Source organism: Octodon degus, unplaced genomic scaffold (genome assembly GCF_000260255.1).
Source record: "Octodon degus isolate 3935 unplaced genomic scaffold, OctDeg1.0 scaffold00080, whole genome shotgun sequence".
In the NCBI taxonomy this organism is placed as follows: domain Eukaryota; kingdom Metazoa; phylum Chordata; class Mammalia; order Rodentia; family Octodontidae; genus Octodon; species Octodon degus.
The window spans coordinates 5,956,377-5,971,699 of NW_004524656.1; the positions used below are offsets into that span (position 1 = coordinate 5,956,377).

Below are 15,323 nucleotides of genomic sequence, written 5' to 3' on the forward strand. Positions count from 1 at the left end.
TATATTTAATATATATTCCCACACTCTTATAAACATACTCTTATAAACCTTTCCCACACTTTTAAAAATACTTCTAATGTTCTATCTTTTTAAAATGTGTTTATTACAGGGTCTCACTACATAGATCGGACTCGGTGTGAGCCTCCTGTTTTTAGCCTCCCAAGCTCTGGGATTACAGGTGTGCACCACCATGCCCAGTCTCAGTCGCCATCTCAGCGCTCCCCTGGGGCAGTGGCTGGCACAGCACACTGGGGATTAAACTCCAGCCTCTGTACTCTGCCTAAGCAGGTGCTTTAGTCTGCCGAGCCACCTGGCCAGCCTTTACTTCTAATGTTCTTAATCAATTTCTGAACTTGTAAACCTATGTAATTTTAACAACATACATATACTGTACAGTACTACAAAATCTTACAATATAGCGAAATATCCACTATAAATAATTTAGATTAATATTTTTAAAAACCTACAAAACAGTGAGTCTGCAAAAGTTGACCATGCATGGGGCCGGGGAGATGGCTCAGTAGAATAAGCGCTTCCCTATCAAGTGCAAGGGTCTGAGTTCAATCCCCGGTTCCGCAAAAAAAAAAAAAAAAAAAGTTGACCGTGCAATAGCAAGGGACTACTGTATTCCATCCGACAGCATCAGAATACATATGCCTGAGTAAATGCAAAGGAATTGAAATTATCCCATGCATATTATCAGACTATAGTGCAATTACATTGGAAATCGGTGGCCAAAGAAACCCCACAAAAATTTCATAAACACATAGTAATTAAATAACACCCTCCTAAACAACCAATAGGTCACAGATAAAATTAAAGAAGAAATTAGAGCCAAGTGTGGTAGTGTATGCCTGTGATCCCAGGAGCTGGAGGACTAGGCAGGAGGATTTCTGGGAGTTCAAAGCCAGCCTGGTATATACAGTGAGTTCAAGGCTAGCCTGAACTACATGGGTGAGACCTGTCTCAAAAAAACAAAAAAGGAACAAAGAATTTAGACAATGTTTATAGTTAAATGATAATGCCAATGAAACATCAGAATTTACAGGGTGCAATGAAAGCAATCCTAAGAGACAAGTTTACAGCAATGAATTCCCAAATCAGAAAAATAGAGCAAGCTCAAACAACCTAAAGTGGAACCTCAAGCTTCTAGAAAAAGTCAAGCCCAAAGCTTGTATGAGGGAGGAAATTATAAAGATCAGAGCAGAAATTAATGCAGTATATAGGAAGTAAAGCCATGCTGCTATGTTGAGCTGTGGGGGACTCAGGTCAATAATTTCTGACATTGCCAGTTAAACAGAAGACCCAATGCTATTATGGGCTACTGGACTCTTTTAGAATATTTTGCTGAGTTTACACACCTATAATATTCAATAACGGAACTTAGAAAAAATAGGGTATACAGATGAATGTCCATTTTGTATCTGTGTATCCAAAGTGGTTAGGATAGATATATAGTTGCATTCTCTAAATGAATAGAATGATTTGTTCTAATGGTGTTTGTAAATAGGATCTCAAGTCCGCATCTTGTACAGCAATTAACCACTAAAAAGAATATATGCAGTGTGTTATTTGTTGAAACTGTACTTCTGATTTGATTTGAAACTGTCTCATTGCTGTTTATCAATAAAATTTTGGGAAAAAAAAAGAAATTAATGCAGTGGGGACTAGAAGATAATACAAAGAACCAATGACCAAAGAGTTGGTTTTTAGAAAGAAACAATATTAACAAGTCCTTAGTCAATCGTATCAAAATAAGGAAAGGGGGGCAGGGGAGATGGCTCAGTAGAATAAGCTCTTGCCTGGCAAGCACAGGAGCCTGAGTTCAATTCCGAGTTCTGCCAAAGGGGGGAAAAAAAAAAAAAAAGGAAAGAAAAGACTCAAATCCATACAGTTAGGAATGAAAAGGGTGAAATCACAATAGATTCTGCAGAAATCCAGATTGCGTTCAGCCTGTCACAAGTCATATGTCCCAGAGCCCCTGGAAAACTATGCTGGTTGCTTGTGAGTGAGCCTGAGAAAGGCAAATAGCACATCTGTATGATGCTGAAAACAGTCGGTGCTCCCAGAATCCTCTAAAGAACCCCAATGGCCCACTCTGAGAACCGCTGCACTAACCCAAGGGTTTTCTGCAGCAAGCTGACCGCTGGCTTAGCGCAGCACCAGCCAGGCCTGGCACCCACAGCTTTCCAGCAAATAAGCACAGCTCACCAACCAAGGGTGGGGGGACCAGCTCAGCTCCCAGAGCTCTGTGCAATGCCACCCTGCTCCGGGCTCTTCCTAAGGCAAGACACCCCACCTGGCCTGATTGGCTGGATGGGAAGGAGCTGGTGGCCAGGGGCTGGCGTGTCCCCTTTGAGAGTGTGCTTGTCCTCAAAACCAAAAGTGTGTTCCTTGAAGACAAAGCACTGCTAGGTTCCACATCCCAGGCAGGGCTCAGGGCAGGGCTGAACCCGTAGATCAGGGCAGCCCAGGGCCTCTAGAGGGTGGGTGGGGAGGAAGTTAGCCGCAGGAAATCTCCTGAGTGCTAAGAAGGTGCCGCGGGGTCCCGGAATTGGTACCTGTGGCTCTTCTGTCCTCACTGCAAACTCTTCCAAATTCAACTCTTGCCTGTATCTTTGTGTGACTTTGGGAAAGCAACTTAACCTCTCAGAGCCTTAGCACTATCGTTTGTAAGACGGTTATGATAGCTCATAGAGAAACTGCACGAAAAACCTCCTGCCACTCTACACTGAGCTGTATCCCCAGCCCCAGGCCCTTTTCTGTTTTTTATTCTGAGACAGTCTACTAAATTAGTAAGTTGCCTTGCCCGGGCTTGAAATTTCAATCCTTCTGCATCAGCTTCCCAGAATGCTAGGATAACAAACATACATCCCTATGCCCAGATCTAAATTCAACTCTTGCCTGTATCTTTGTGTGACTTTGGGAAAGCAACTTAACCTCTCAGAGCCTTAGCACTATCGTTTGTAAGACGGTTATGATAGCTCATAGAGAAACTGCACGAAAAACCTCCTGCCAGGCCCTAAAACCTAACACACATCCTACAAACAATAGCAAAAGGCCTCCTGCCCCTCCATACCCTCTTCCCTGCCTGACTCTCAGCCTGAGCATAGCCAACTCAAAACAGATTAGTAATCCCTTTTCTTTCTAAGGACATCGGAGCTAGGCTGGAATTTTCCGCAAGGACGTCACTCCTGGAGAAAGACGCACAGGGTGGTCTCACCTGCAGGGTCGGGTTCCTACCCTGGAACAGCAGACAGCAGGGGCAGCCAGGCTTCTCACCCACTCTGTCCAAGACCTTGGGCACCTTCTCCTCTCTGTCCTCTCTCCTGCAGGCCCACAGGTCCTAAGGATGGGCAACAAACTCTTCCATCTCACTCCATGCTTCTACAATGGCTTCTTCCTTTTTCCACACCACATGGGTCAACAAGCTTGGCTGATGCCCCCTTTGCCCAGATGAGGAGGATGGGTGGGCAACTAGCTTTGTCCAAGGCCCGTAAGAGGCACAGACCTTGGAGCTGCCAACCCCATGCACCAAGCTTCTCTCCTTCTCAGACCACCTCAGGCTCCCTGATATCTGCAAAGCAACCTCGTGTTCTCTTCCCTCCCAGCACCTCCAGGATCTCTCTCAGTACATTGGGTGAGGAAGAAAGGGGGTGACAAGCTCCCTGGTCCCATCCCCACAAGCACCTGCCTTCCTCTGCTGGGTGTTCACAGCCACTGCCTGTGCCTTTAAGAATTGCCACCCAGTGCCAGAATATTAACCTCAGCACCCTCAGCTGAGTTGGATTAAGGGACCACTGAATGCCTTTCAGAATTCTTTCTGGCCGCTGTCCCTTCCCTCACACGGAGACAGAGTAGCCAGGGGCCCAACAGGTCTGCAGAGGGTAGCCCGTTCCCTTGGGGAGTAGTTCTTTGACAGGGACCTTGTGACCAGGGAGTGGGCCCGTGGGGGTCTTGGGCTATCACTGGGACTTTATAAAGCCATGCAGAGTCTTGGGCCATGAAGGACTACTCAGATGCGATCCTCTGCACGGAGGTGACAGAATTGAGCAAGGTAAGGGCCATACAGAACCACTGTCCTAAGACCCAGTGTCCCCTGTGGACACACCTGCCCTCAGCTTTCCATCCTCTGCCTCCCAGACTGAGTTCTGCAATCCCGCCTTTGAGCCAGAAGCAGGACCACCTTGCCCTCCTTCAGCCTTCCTGCAAGATGCCAACTACAGGATCCGAGCTCCCTGGCACGGTAACCATCTCAGGGGTGGCCTGACCATGGGACAGGAGCCCAGAAACTGAGGACAGTGTGAGGGGCTCTCCAAACCTCATCCTGCCTGCCTGCAGGTCGGCGTCACCGAAGGATGCGGCCAGACTGCCACTTCTCTTGGCTCTGCGTCTTCCTTCTCATCCTCCTGCTGCTCCTGCTGCTTGGGCTGCTGGTGGCCGTCATCCTGGCCCGTAAGTCCCTGAGGGCTTCTGGGGAGGAGAACCTTAGACTAAGACTCCATGAGCCACTATTCCCATGCCCAAGGATCCAGCACCTCTCAATACTGTTTTTCCATCCTCCTGCCCCAGAGTTGCAAGCTGCACCCCCATCTGAAGCCACAGAGAGCCCACAGTCCATCACCAGCACCACCCCTACCAGCACCACTACCTCCCCAGCAGCTACACAAAGGCAGGAGGCAGGCATGAGCCCCCCACACCAAGCCTGTGAGTACTAAGGATACCTAGTCCTAAGATAGTGGCACAGGGAAGGAGACCAGAGATCAGAGTGGTGGAAGAGAGAACATCTCCCCTCTGACTTCTGAACCCTCACCCCTATCCTTGCAGCCTGTGGGGGCCTCCTTCCTGGTCCAAGAGGCTTCTTCAGCAGCCCCAACTACCCAGACCCTTACCCGCCCAACACCCACTGCGTGTGGCATATCCAGGTGGCCACAGACCACACAATACAACTCAAGATTGAAGCTCTCAGCATAGAAAGTGTGACCTCCTGCCTTTATGATCGCTTGGAAATCTCCCCAGAGCCTGATGGCCCCCTTCTTAGGTGGGTCCTTCTACCCCAAAAAGACGACCACCCTATCAGAAAGACAGGGCCAGGAAGCTGCAGCAGGAAGCTGAACTGGATCCCCACCCTGCCACCATCTCTCCATGTGACCTAGGGAAGTACACTTCTCCTCTCTGACCTTGGTTTTCTAATCTGTAAAATAGAACTCTCATCTTTCCTGTTAACAACGTGTTATAGGGCTAAACGTGTAGGGGTTGGGAAGGTCAGAACTCCGAGAAAATTAAAGTAGCCTTTGGACCATACTGACACCACTCCAGGGGTGGAGCAAACACAGTTGCAGGGCCTAGGCAAGCTCCCCTCGGCTGACCCTGAGCTCCAGACCTCCTTCATGGCCCCCAACCGGCTTCTTGCAGGGTCTGCGGAGAGGTGCCTCCTCCCACTCTCAACACCAACACCAGCGGCCTCCGGGTGGCCTTTGTCTCTGATAGCAGTGTGGAAGCATCTGGTTTCCAAGCCTGGTACCAGGCTGTAGCCCCTGGCCATGGCAAGTGACTCCCTGCCATCCTCCCAGATGCCTTCACCTGGTCACTTCCTTCTGCTCCAGCCATTCCCAGCACTAACAAAAAAAAAAAAAAAAAGCTTCTGACCCCAAATGCCCGCCCCCAGGGAGCTGTGCCCAGGATGAGTTCCCCTGCGACCAGCTCATGTGTCTGCTGCCTGAATCAGTGTGTGATGGGTTTGCCAACTGTGCGGATGGCAGTGATGAGGCCAATTGCAGCGCTGCACTCTCTGGTATGGGTCTGGCCAGGGGCAGGGAGGGTACCATCTTCAGATTATGGATCCAGGTTCTGGGTGGGCTCCCAGCTTAGGTCCAGCCCCAAACCTCAGCTCCCGCCAGCATCCCCTGCCTAGTCATTCTTTTGACCCAGAACTTGTTTACCCAGAGGCCTTGCCAACACTCCTCCTGCCAGCCCCAAGTGGAGGCAGAGGGCCTGGGTATTCATGAGCCCTGCCATTTCTTGGCAGGGTGTGGGGGGAACCTGACCGGGCTCCAAGGCACCTTTTCTACTCCTAACCACCTGCAGCAGTACCCTCAGCAACAGGTAAGTGCAGTGTCTCAGGGGGCTTCGGGGACACACGGAGAGACATCTCGCATCCAGACTAGCAGGACAGGAACAGCATAGTAGATACTGCCTGTCCTTGGCAAGGCCAGAGCACATTAAGTACCCACCGTGTACCCAGTCACCCAAGCTGGGTAACATCCATTTCTGAGACCAGAATTTCAAAGGTCCTTCCTACCTTAAGAGCCCCAATGATGAGTTAGGTGAGCAGTGGCCAGCAGGAGGCCCAGCTCAGGAAGGACCCCAGTACCCCATCCGTGCCTCCCCCAGCTCTGCACCTGGCATATCTCAGTGCCTACGGGACATGGTGTAGAACTGCAGTTCCTCAACTTCAGCCTGGATGCACAAGACGGATGCAAGTTGGACTATGTGGAGGTGTATGAGGCCAGCAGTGCCGGGGCCCTCAGCCTCCTGGGCAGGTACGCAGCTAGGGGAGAGCTGAGGCTTGACAGCCCCCTGTCCAGGAGGCCCTTCTGTTCTGCCACCCTGTGGGGCCACTTGCACCTTCCCCACAAAGCCACCCTGATTATCCCCACACCAAGTGGCTCCAGTGCTAACAGTTTAACATTTTGTGTACTGAACATGTAGTTCCTTCTCATCAGAGCCTGAATTCCATAAGCCAGCGACTGTGCCTCCCATCACCCCCTGGGTGGCCGGGCACCTAACTCAGAGCCCCAGCAGTTGGCCAGGGGGCCCATGCCCAAGACAACTCTCTGCTCTGGGCAGGTTCTGTGGAGCGGAGCCCCCCTCCGACCTCAGCTCCCGACACCAGGAACTGACTGTGCTCTTCAGGACAGAGCACGGCTTCAGCAGCAGGGGCTTCTCAGCCAGCTACCGGGCCTTGAATACCACAGAGAGTAGGTGCCCCTGGGTGAGTGGGTGTGGGCAGCAGCAGAACAGGGATGGGCTCTGGACGTGGTTGAGGCACACGGAGGGTGGTAGAGGTATGTCCCTGGGAACCACCATGCCCCCTGTGCCTGCAGACCCCTGTGGGCCCAGAGAGCTCTTCTGCCAGGACGGAGGGTGTAGGGATGCACAGTGGATGTGTCACTGGTGGAGAGACTGTGCAGACAGCAGCAAGGACAACTGCAGCAGCCTCCTGCTTCCACCCCCAGGTGAGGAGCCTGCCCCAGCACGCTGAATGTCCAACTCACAGAAATTCTGCCAAGCACACTGCCCAACATCCCCTGCCCTTCTCCCGGTGTGAGGTGTGCAGCCGGCTGGACCTCACACTTCGGACTCTGGGGTCACTTTACAGAGTCCTACAGGGGCTTTCAGCTGGACGGGCAGTGGTACTTAGTATCACCTCAGAGTGACACAGGATTCTGGGAATCAGTGATAGGGGCTTCAAGGTGGGAAACAGCCACCTTTGACATATAGTCTCCACAACCCATTTCAGACACAAAGATGAGATTTTTACCTGAAAGGGGGAAGTTTCTTCCAGAACTTTCCCTCTACATGTTCCCTTAGATCAAACAGGTGCTCCATGACACCCAGGGCTGGCAAATGATGCTTGGAGCTGCCTAGTGAGGACAGAGTGGGTCCTCCGTGGATGTTACATCCTTCCCCGCTACCTCCCGGGCTCTCACTGCTCCAGCCTGACCTCTGTAGCAGCAAGAGCCCAGAGCACTAATGTGGCCCATGCCCACTGTGACCCTCCTCTCTCCTGCCCCTGCAGTGCTGGCTTGTGAACCCATCCAGGTGGAGATGTGTATCGGTCTGAGCTACAACACCACAGCCTTCCCGAACATCTGGTTGGGCATGGCCACCCAGGAGGAAGTCACAGATACCCTCAGAGGCTACAAGGTGCTTGAGAAAAGGAAGAAACCAGCAGGGAAGCTAAAGAAAAGGGAGGGAGTCTGAGGACCAGGTAGCTAAGGCCCACGTCTTCCTCCTACAGAGCCTGACAAGCCTTCCCTGCTACCAGAATTTCCGGAGGCTCCTCTGTGGGCTGCTTGTGCCTCGTTGTACCCCTCTAGGCAGCATCCTTCCCCCTTGCAGGTCTGTCTGCCAGGAGGCAGAGCGCCAGTGTCAGTCTGGCCTGGCCCTACTGGGCACCCCATGGCCCTTTAACTGCAACAGGCTGCCTGAGGCCACTGGCCTGGAAGTGTGTGCCCAGCCCTGACCCGGAAGCCAGCCCCTGCCCTCTGCCTACCCTGTATGGGCAGGCAGGGAGGCAGCAAAGGAAGAGGGATCTTTGCTAGGGACTCCCAGGGGAAGAAGAGCCCCAAACCACAGCTTTATGGAACACCCCCACCCTCACTCTCCTTCCTGCCCCTTTATTTGCCAGAGGACCCCCCAGGGGCGCCACTGAGCAGTTTAGACAGTTTCCCATCCAGGTCTCTGCCCCAGCTTCCCCTCTTGCACCTTGCCCTTTTCCATCTGTCTTTTCAGGTTCATCTGCCCTTCAGTTTTCTCACTTAGTTAACGAACTACAGTCTGTGCCTACTGATGTGGCAGGCCCTGCTCCAAGCGGGGCTCTCTGCTGGTCCAGTTGTCCCTGGCTGTCACGGCACCATCTCTCCCTCCTGCCTCTGGGAGCAGGAGGAGCCCTGTCTCCCATGGTTCAGCCTCTCCATGCCCAGCTCAAGCCTTCCTCCCCCCTTCTCTCCCCGCAAAGTTTGGCAGCCCGCCGGGCGACACCACGAGTTATTTCCCAGCTATTTCCCGGCCCAGAGCCCTGAACAACTGGTTTCCTTTGGAGTCTGGGAGGAGTGGAGCGGGCAGGGAGCGAACCAGGCAACGCCAGGGTAGCGGGGTACTCGACTGGGGAGAAGCACCAGGTGGAAGCAGGGCCAACTGGAGGGTCCGGACAGGACAGCGCCCCAAAGGAAGCCATCCAGAGTACAAGCAGCGGGGGAGCCGGGAGCTGTGAGTCTGGCAGAAGTGTAGGGGTGGGGGAGGGGGCTGTGGGGCTCCCGGCGCCAGCTGGGGTGGGCAGGGCGACAGTGCTGGCCTCTCCTCTCCTCCCGCCTGCCCTCCCCCAGGCTCAGGGGTCTGGGGCGCCTGCGGCTTCACCCCCTGGTGCTGCCATTGGCCTGGCCTTAGGAGCTTGGCAGGGGTGGGAACCAGCAGGGATCCGTAGGGGTGGGGTAGCAAGGCGTGTCCCAAGATTATGAGTCCCCACTCTGGTCCTGCCTGGCCCACAGATTACAAAACGACCCTGGCGTTCGGGATCCAGGTGCCAGGATCATGAGGCCGCTCTTCACGCTGCTGTTTCTGGGCCTGGCATCCGGCTCGGCCCCACTGGATGACAACAAGATCCCCAGCCTGTGTCCAGGGCATCCCGGCCTTCCAGGCACACCAGGCCACCACGGCAGCCAGGGCCTGCCAGGTCGCGACGGCCGCGATGGCCGCGACGGCGCGCCTGGGGTTCCGGGCGAGAAAGGCGAGGGTGGGAGGCCAGGTAAGAAGGCATCTTTGATGCCCTCTCTGGTCCTGCTCCTTGGGCTCTCAGCTGGCTTCCAGGCCTGTGGGGTCGGGGCTCCGGCCAGGGGGCGCTACTCCCCCCCCATCCGAGCCGCACAGGCAGGCTGGGGGAGTGACTCAACCCGCACTCCGGGGACCGCTTTGCCCAGCCCCTTGGACGTGCACCAAGCCCTGCAGGATGCGGAGACAAAGTGCCCGGTAGAGGGAAGCGCTTAGCGGGGAGGTGGCAGCTGCAAGGAGAGGGCCCTTGAGGGCGCCCTTTCGCACTACGCTGCGCGGCAGGCCGGGATTCTCCGCACCTAACATTGCCGTTCCGCGCAGGACTGCCGGGGCCACGCGGGGAGCCTGGGCCGCGAGGAGAGGCGGGCCCCGTGGGGGCAGCTGGGCCTGCCGGGGAGTGCTCCGTGCCCCCGCGCTCAGCCTTCAGCGCCAAGCGCTCCGAAAGCCGAGTGCCACCGCCGGCCGACGCGCCCCTGCCCTTCGACCGCGTGCTGGTGAACGAGCAGGGACATTACGATGCCACCACCGGCAAGTTCACCTGCCAGGTGCCCGGGCTGTACTACTTCGCCGTCCACGCCACCGTCTACCGGGCCAGCCTGCAGTTTGACCTCGTCAAGAACGGCGAATCCATCGCCTCTTTCTTCCAGTTTTTTGGGGGGTGGCCCAAGCCAGCCTCACTCTCAGGGGGCGCCATGGTGAGACTGGAGCCCGAGGACCAGGTGTGGGTGCAGGTGGGTGTGGGCGATTACATCGGCATCTATGCAAGCATCAAGACAGACAGCACCTTCTCTGGATTTCTTGTCTACTCCGACTGGCACAGCTCTCCAGTATTCGCCTAGCGCTGTGGTTCCTAGTGGGGGGCCCAACGCTGACGCACATCCGGGAGGGCTGGCCCCCCTGGAAAACTGAGAGGCTAGGGCAGTGGAGTCGGGGGTCCCTAGGTTCTGCAAGCAGCACGGGGCTGTATTTCTGCCCAAGCCAGGAGTCTGTCGTGCTGGCAAGTGTCGTTCCCTGGCTACTCAAGTCCAGAACTACAAGGTGGGGTGCTCTCCTCCTGGTCTTCCCCTTCATCTTCCATCCCTCCTGCTCCCAGGGCCAGCCCTTAACTCAAGGATCACTCAATAAATCTACAAAACCCTCCTCCTGGCTTCCGTCTTTCATTAGGGATGGGGGAGCCCTGTTTCTGAGCATCATGACAGGGATACACAGGTGAAAGGGGGGATGGAGCCAGGGGGCAGAAGATAAAGGAAATGGGGCTCAGAGGAGTGAAAGCTGCTCTACAGAGCGCCACCTGGTGCGCAAGCTGTGACTCAGCCCGCATGCCTGGGGGATGGGGGTGTCCTGGTGAGGGTCTCCAGCCACCCAGGGGCTGCCTTCACCAGCCATCCCCCTGCCCAGGCCCAACAGGAAAATGGAACTTTCCTTCATGGCTGCTTCTCTGGTCTCAGGCGGGCTCCCGGCTGTAGTAAGTGGCTTCTGAGATGGCCACCAGGGGGCCCACCAGCCCCAGAATGCAGCAATGACCAGGGATTTTACATGTGGTTAGGAGAAAGCCTATTCAAGCTTGCCAAAGGAATTCTAGATGAGGGTGGAGGAAAATGGGGTCCTTCGCTCCCAGCTCAGGAAGTTTATCTAACCTCATAAAATGTTTATGTCCGCATTAAACAGAGAGTGGAAAGAGCTAAGCCTCCTCTTGCTCAGCTCCCTGTCTGGGGCTGAGAAGGAATGACATTGCCTCCCCTCTCCTGCTGTGTGAGGCACATCCTGAGTGGACTGCCACAAAGCTCCTTGGAGGTTCACTTCCCAAGCCACCTCCAGAGCCCAGCCATACCCTCCACCCAACCTAATAACCAGTAACTAGGGTTTCTCATTCGGCTGCTCGGCCTCTCACCCCAAGCAGAGGGGGCTCTCCTGAGATCTTCAGTACTCATCCTTCTCCTTCCCAGTTCCAGACAACAGTCCCAGGCACCGTCCTCCTAGATATGCAATTATGGGGAGGTGCCCCTCCTCCTGCTGGTCATGTGAGGGTAGCTTTGATTAACAGGGACTGGGCCCCAAGTGCACCAGACATGCCTCAGGCCTCCTGGGCGCCAGCTGTCTGCACCCCACCAGGTCCCTCAGCCAGGCTCCAGCCCTTCACAGTGCCCGGCTTGGAGCCAAAAGACACAAAAACAAGCACCAGCTCCTACAGGGATCAGAGGGTAGACTGGACTCCAGGCAGCCAGGCCCCAAGTTTCCCCCTGGGAAGGCATACTCCAGAGTTAAGAAATTCACATTCTGCTCCAGAAGGACATAATTCTGGGAAGAAACAAAACACGGAAGAGTTGGGGAAGGCTTTCCCAGAGCTGTGTGATCATCAGGACAAATCTGAGGTGGCAAGTGGTAACCCAGCCCCACCTGGCACACTCTCCCCTGAGCACAGCACTCTCAGAAGACCACACTTCTGCAGAGTCAAAAACCCTGCCGCCACCTCTATTAACTTGACCAACTGCCCACAGGGATACACACACTGTCAGAGCTGTCAACCTAACTTTATTTACCAGAAACTGGGCAGCCCCTCAAGGAGCTACGTGCCCCTAGACCCTGGCTCCTTCTACCTGGACCCTATAAAATATGCAGTCTGCCTTCCCCAATGTGAAGGAGAGACAAAAGGAATGCCACTGTCTTATGTGATGTGGGGAGTGAAAGCGGAATGAGTAGAAATCTGGTTGGCTTTCCTGAGGCTCTCCATAGAGCTTGGGTGCCCCAAGATATATGGTCCCAAAGCCAGGCAAAAATGTCCCCCACATCCACCACGGCTAAATGCCTGAGTCCAGCTTTTTGATCAGATCAGGAGGGAGCCTCCTAAGATCATGACAGGCAGAAGTGGCTCTTAGGGCACCTGAGAGATTCTACCCTCATACCTAGAAAGGCCGAGAGGTTCTGGCTGAACGCAGGTTCAAGATCATTCCAAGGCCCTTGAGTTGTCAAAATACCCAAATGACACTGATGTGTTGTGGCTGCAAAGGCTGGGGCAGTGGGCAGGAGCAGGAAGGAGGCGGGGAAAGAACCTACAAATCCCCAACAGAAAAATCAGAGGCAGAGAGGGGCTGACCCCTGAGGCTGGCATCTAGGTGTACCCTGGGTCGGCCACAGAGCACAGCCAACAGCATCAGAGCCCTTGCATAGTGACATACTCACCACCCTCGGCATTACACAATTCCCCCCTGGACAGAGAATTATATTAACCTGCCCCAGCTAGACGCAGTCTTCCAGACTGTCCCATGTACAACCAAGTTCCGGATGTATGGCTTGAGGCTTGGCAAGGCAGCCAGGGAGACAGGAAGGGATTCAGGACAGAGGTGAAGTGCCGAGGCTAGTCCTAGCGCAGGTGCCTTCATGGAGCACGGAGGGTGACAGGCAGAGAGGGCGTCTTCAGAGGTAGACATTGAGAGTCTGAAGGATACCCCGGCGGCAGAGTGGGCAGTTGCGGTGGTAGATAGGGTGGCGCATGAGGATTTCAGTGCAGGCCTGACACAGGCACAGGTGTCGGCATGGCAGGAGCAGCACAGTCTTGCTCTGGTCCTGGCAGATGACACACTTCTTCCGCTCCTCTTGCTCCTTCAGCAACTTCCACGGGTCTTGCCCAGCTGTGGCCTCCTCCTCCTCGTTCAGCCTCTCCCGGCCCCGGGCAGGAGTTGCTCTAATGTTCCTGACTGCCTCCTCCTCGGCCACTAACCTGGGGGCTCCTTCAGGAAGTGGGTCATGTCCTGGGATCCTGGCTGGGAACACCCTCCTAGGGCCACCTTGGGGAGCCCCAGGTGCCCCACCTCGATTCGGCCAGCTTGCCAGCTGTAGGCTTCGACTCCAGACTCGGCGCCAAGCTTCCAATCCCAGGGCTAGGCGAGACAGCCGAACGACATCCTCTCGGAGCCGGTGGTAGGACGGCCGAGCATGGAGCTGACTGAGCGCTCGGGTGGCCAGCCTTAGTGTGAGGTCTGGATGCAACATGGTCACAGTCACTGCCAGCACACAAGCCAGCAAAGCTAGACCAGTGAGATTGACAAGCACAAAGCTGGACAGGAGGCGGGCAGCTGAGGCCAGCAGCTCCAACGCTAGCTGGCAGGGGGTCCAAAGAAGGATGGCCATGGCCACAGCACTGCTGGAAATGTGGGCTAAGAAGGCAGCCACAATGTCCGTCATCCTCCAAACAGGCCCCATCACGACATCCCACAGGGCCAGCACCAGGGAGAAGAGGTTCTGCGTGCCAATGAGGAAGATGTTGACCAGACTGTTGATCACATAGGCCACGAGGCTCATGGCAATGGCACAGACGTCACAGGCCTGGCGCAACAAAGCATGCCCACAGGAGACCACATTGAGGACACCCCGGTGCAAGAGCTCGCGGCTCCGCAGCGCCCCATGGGAGGCCAAGTGCCCCAGGAGCTTTAGGCTCTCCAGGCCGGAGTAGCAGCTACAGAGCAGGGTACACAGAGCCTGCAAGCCTCCAAAGGCGAACCTTACCAAAGCTTCAATCAAGGCCAGCAGTGAAAGCAGAACACCACGGCCCAAGTGCAGAAGACTGGTCAGCACTGTGTGCGGCAGGTTGTAGATGAATGCCAGGAGCCAGGCCAAGGAAGCCAGGAGGGAGGACACCAGCAGGAAGTTGAGATCCAACACCAAGGTCAGCACGTCCAGCACCAGGCCCACCCCATTCGCTACCACGTACACAGCCTCCATGACAAGGGTATGGAGGTTAGTCCAAAAGAGAAGGCTGGCTCCCGAGTTGAGGGCGCTGTCAAGGAGTCCCTGAAGGAAAGTGAACAGTCTCTAACCCAGGGGGCACCAAGATCTAAGGAAGGCGTGGGCTGAAGTGGAGTCTCAGGAGAGGCAAAAGGGGCCAGGCGCCGCTCCAGGAGTCCTGGTTTTGAAAGCGGGCTGGTCAGGAGGGCAGAGGCTGGACATCTCTAACGTGAAGGCGAGCCCGAGCTGGAGGAGAGAACTCAGCCCTGGAGGCCTCGTGTGGCGTACGGCGGCCAGGTAAGGGGTCAGACCTGGAGGAGAACGGGCACGAGTGAGACGCGACGCCGCCGGGGCCGGGGCCGGGGCCGGGTGGGGGCGGCGCCAGCTGGGCGAGGGCTCGCCGTCCAGCCACGCAGGTGCCCCTGTCCCCGCCCGGCCCCCGTCCTCCTGCTCGTGGCGCCTGGCGCCCAAAGAAGAGCAGGAAAGGGAATCAGCTTCAGCAAATTCCAAACGCGGCCTCCACTCCCCTGGGCGCCGCCATCTTGTGTGCGAAGGGGTGGGACAGGAGGCGGGACAAGGTGGAAAGGCACGACGACCTCCAACCAATGGGTGAGGACTAAACACAGGAATGTCGAGCTCTCATTGGTCCGTTTGAACGGCGCCCTAACAGACGTACTTCCAAAGGGAGGGACGAAGAAAATTTCTTAAAATCTCCGCCCCTTTGAGGTGGTGATTGGCCCGTTGACGGACAGGTCGGATACTCCCACCTAGCTCCGCCCCCTAAAACCGAGCCTATGTTGGACGCCTCCTTGTTTGGGGGCTGTTATATCATAGGAGTTGGGGGAGGATAATAATTTTAGGACCCTGTCCTAAAATTTATTTTTTTATTAATTTTATTGAGAAACAAATAGTAATGAGACAGTTTCAAAACAGGTAGTAGGGGGCTGGTGAGATGGCTCAGTGGTCTAAAGCACCAACTTAGAACAAGCTCAGCAAAGCACAGGGACTGCGGTTCAATCCCCCAGCACCACATGCCAGCCCGCCCCCTG

The 15,323-nt window shown here is 55.3% G+C and overlaps 3 protein-coding genes across 4 annotated transcripts; 2 read left to right on the forward strand and 1 right to left on the reverse strand.

Annotated features, from left to right (window-relative positions):
• Positions 1 to 4,003: 4,003 nt before the first annotated feature.
• On the forward strand, positions 4,004 to 8,248 carry Mfrp (membrane frizzled-related protein). Its single transcript, XM_004636407.1, has 13 exons — positions 4,004 to 4,057; positions 4,144 to 4,246; positions 4,342 to 4,455; positions 4,573 to 4,707; positions 4,828 to 5,041; positions 5,416 to 5,550; positions 5,673 to 5,794; positions 6,029 to 6,105; positions 6,394 to 6,542; positions 6,850 to 6,980; positions 7,107 to 7,238; positions 7,802 to 7,929; positions 8,024 to 8,248. Exons 1-13 carry the CDS (start codon positions 4,004 to 4,006, stop codon positions 8,246 to 8,248), a joined length of 1,719 nt encoding a protein of 572 aa, XP_004636464.1.
• A 538-nt stretch (positions 8,249 to 8,786) lies between these two features.
• C1qtnf5 (C1q and TNF related 5) lies at positions 8,787 to 10,692 on the forward strand. 2 transcript variants are annotated; one of them, XM_023721166.1, is made up of 3 exons: positions 8,787 to 8,994; positions 9,273 to 9,529; positions 9,874 to 10,692. In XM_023721166.1, exons 2-3 carry the CDS (start codon positions 9,316 to 9,318, stop codon positions 10,389 to 10,391), a joined length of 732 nt encoding a protein of 243 aa, XP_023576934.1. In that variant the 5' UTR covers positions 8,787 to 8,994; positions 9,273 to 9,315; the 3' UTR covers positions 10,392 to 10,692. The 2 variants fall into 2 exon arrangements, with proteins under 2 accessions (XP_023576934.1, XP_004636465.1); XM_004636408.2 differs by having other exon boundaries at positions 9,305 to 9,529.
• A 1,378-nt stretch (positions 10,693 to 12,070) lies between these two features.
• Rnf26 (ring finger protein 26) lies at positions 12,071 to 14,817 on the reverse strand. The gene has a single exon (XM_004636409.2). The coding sequence runs from the start codon at positions 14,269 to 14,271 to the stop codon at positions 12,967 to 12,969; it is 1,305 nt and encodes a 434-aa protein (XP_004636466.1). The 5' UTR covers positions 14,272 to 14,817; the 3' UTR covers positions 12,071 to 12,966.
• Positions 14,818 to 15,323: the final 506 nt, after the last annotated feature.

What these genes read in the sequence shown, in the direction of transcription:
- Mfrp (XM_004636407.1), top strand. Translation starts at nt 4,004, where the DNA reads ATGAAGGACTACTCAGATGCGATCCTCTGCACGGAGGTGACAGAATTG. An exon ending in GTAGCCCCTGGCCATGGCAA is followed by an intron (nt 5,551 to 5,672) that starts GTGACTCCCTGC and finishes GCCCCCAGGGAG; the next exon opens with CTGTGCCCAGGATGAGTTCC. An exon ending in AGCAGTACCCTCAGCAACAG is followed by an intron (nt 6,106 to 6,393) that starts GTAAGTGCAGTG and finishes TGCCTCCCCCAG; the next exon opens with CTCTGCACCTGGCATATCTC.
- C1qtnf5 (XM_023721166.1), top strand. Translation starts at nt 9,316, where the DNA reads ATGAGGCCGCTCTTCACGCTGCTGTTTCTGGGCCTGGCATCCGGCTCG. An exon ending in AGGCGAGGGTGGGAGGCCAG is followed by an intron (nt 9,530 to 9,873) that starts GTAAGAAGGCAT and finishes CGTTCCGCGCAG; the next exon opens with GACTGCCGGGGCCACGCGGG.
- Rnf26 (XM_004636409.2), bottom strand. Translation starts at nt 14,271, where the DNA reads ATGGAGGCTGTGTACGTGGTAGCGAATGGGGTGGGCCTGGTGCTGGAC.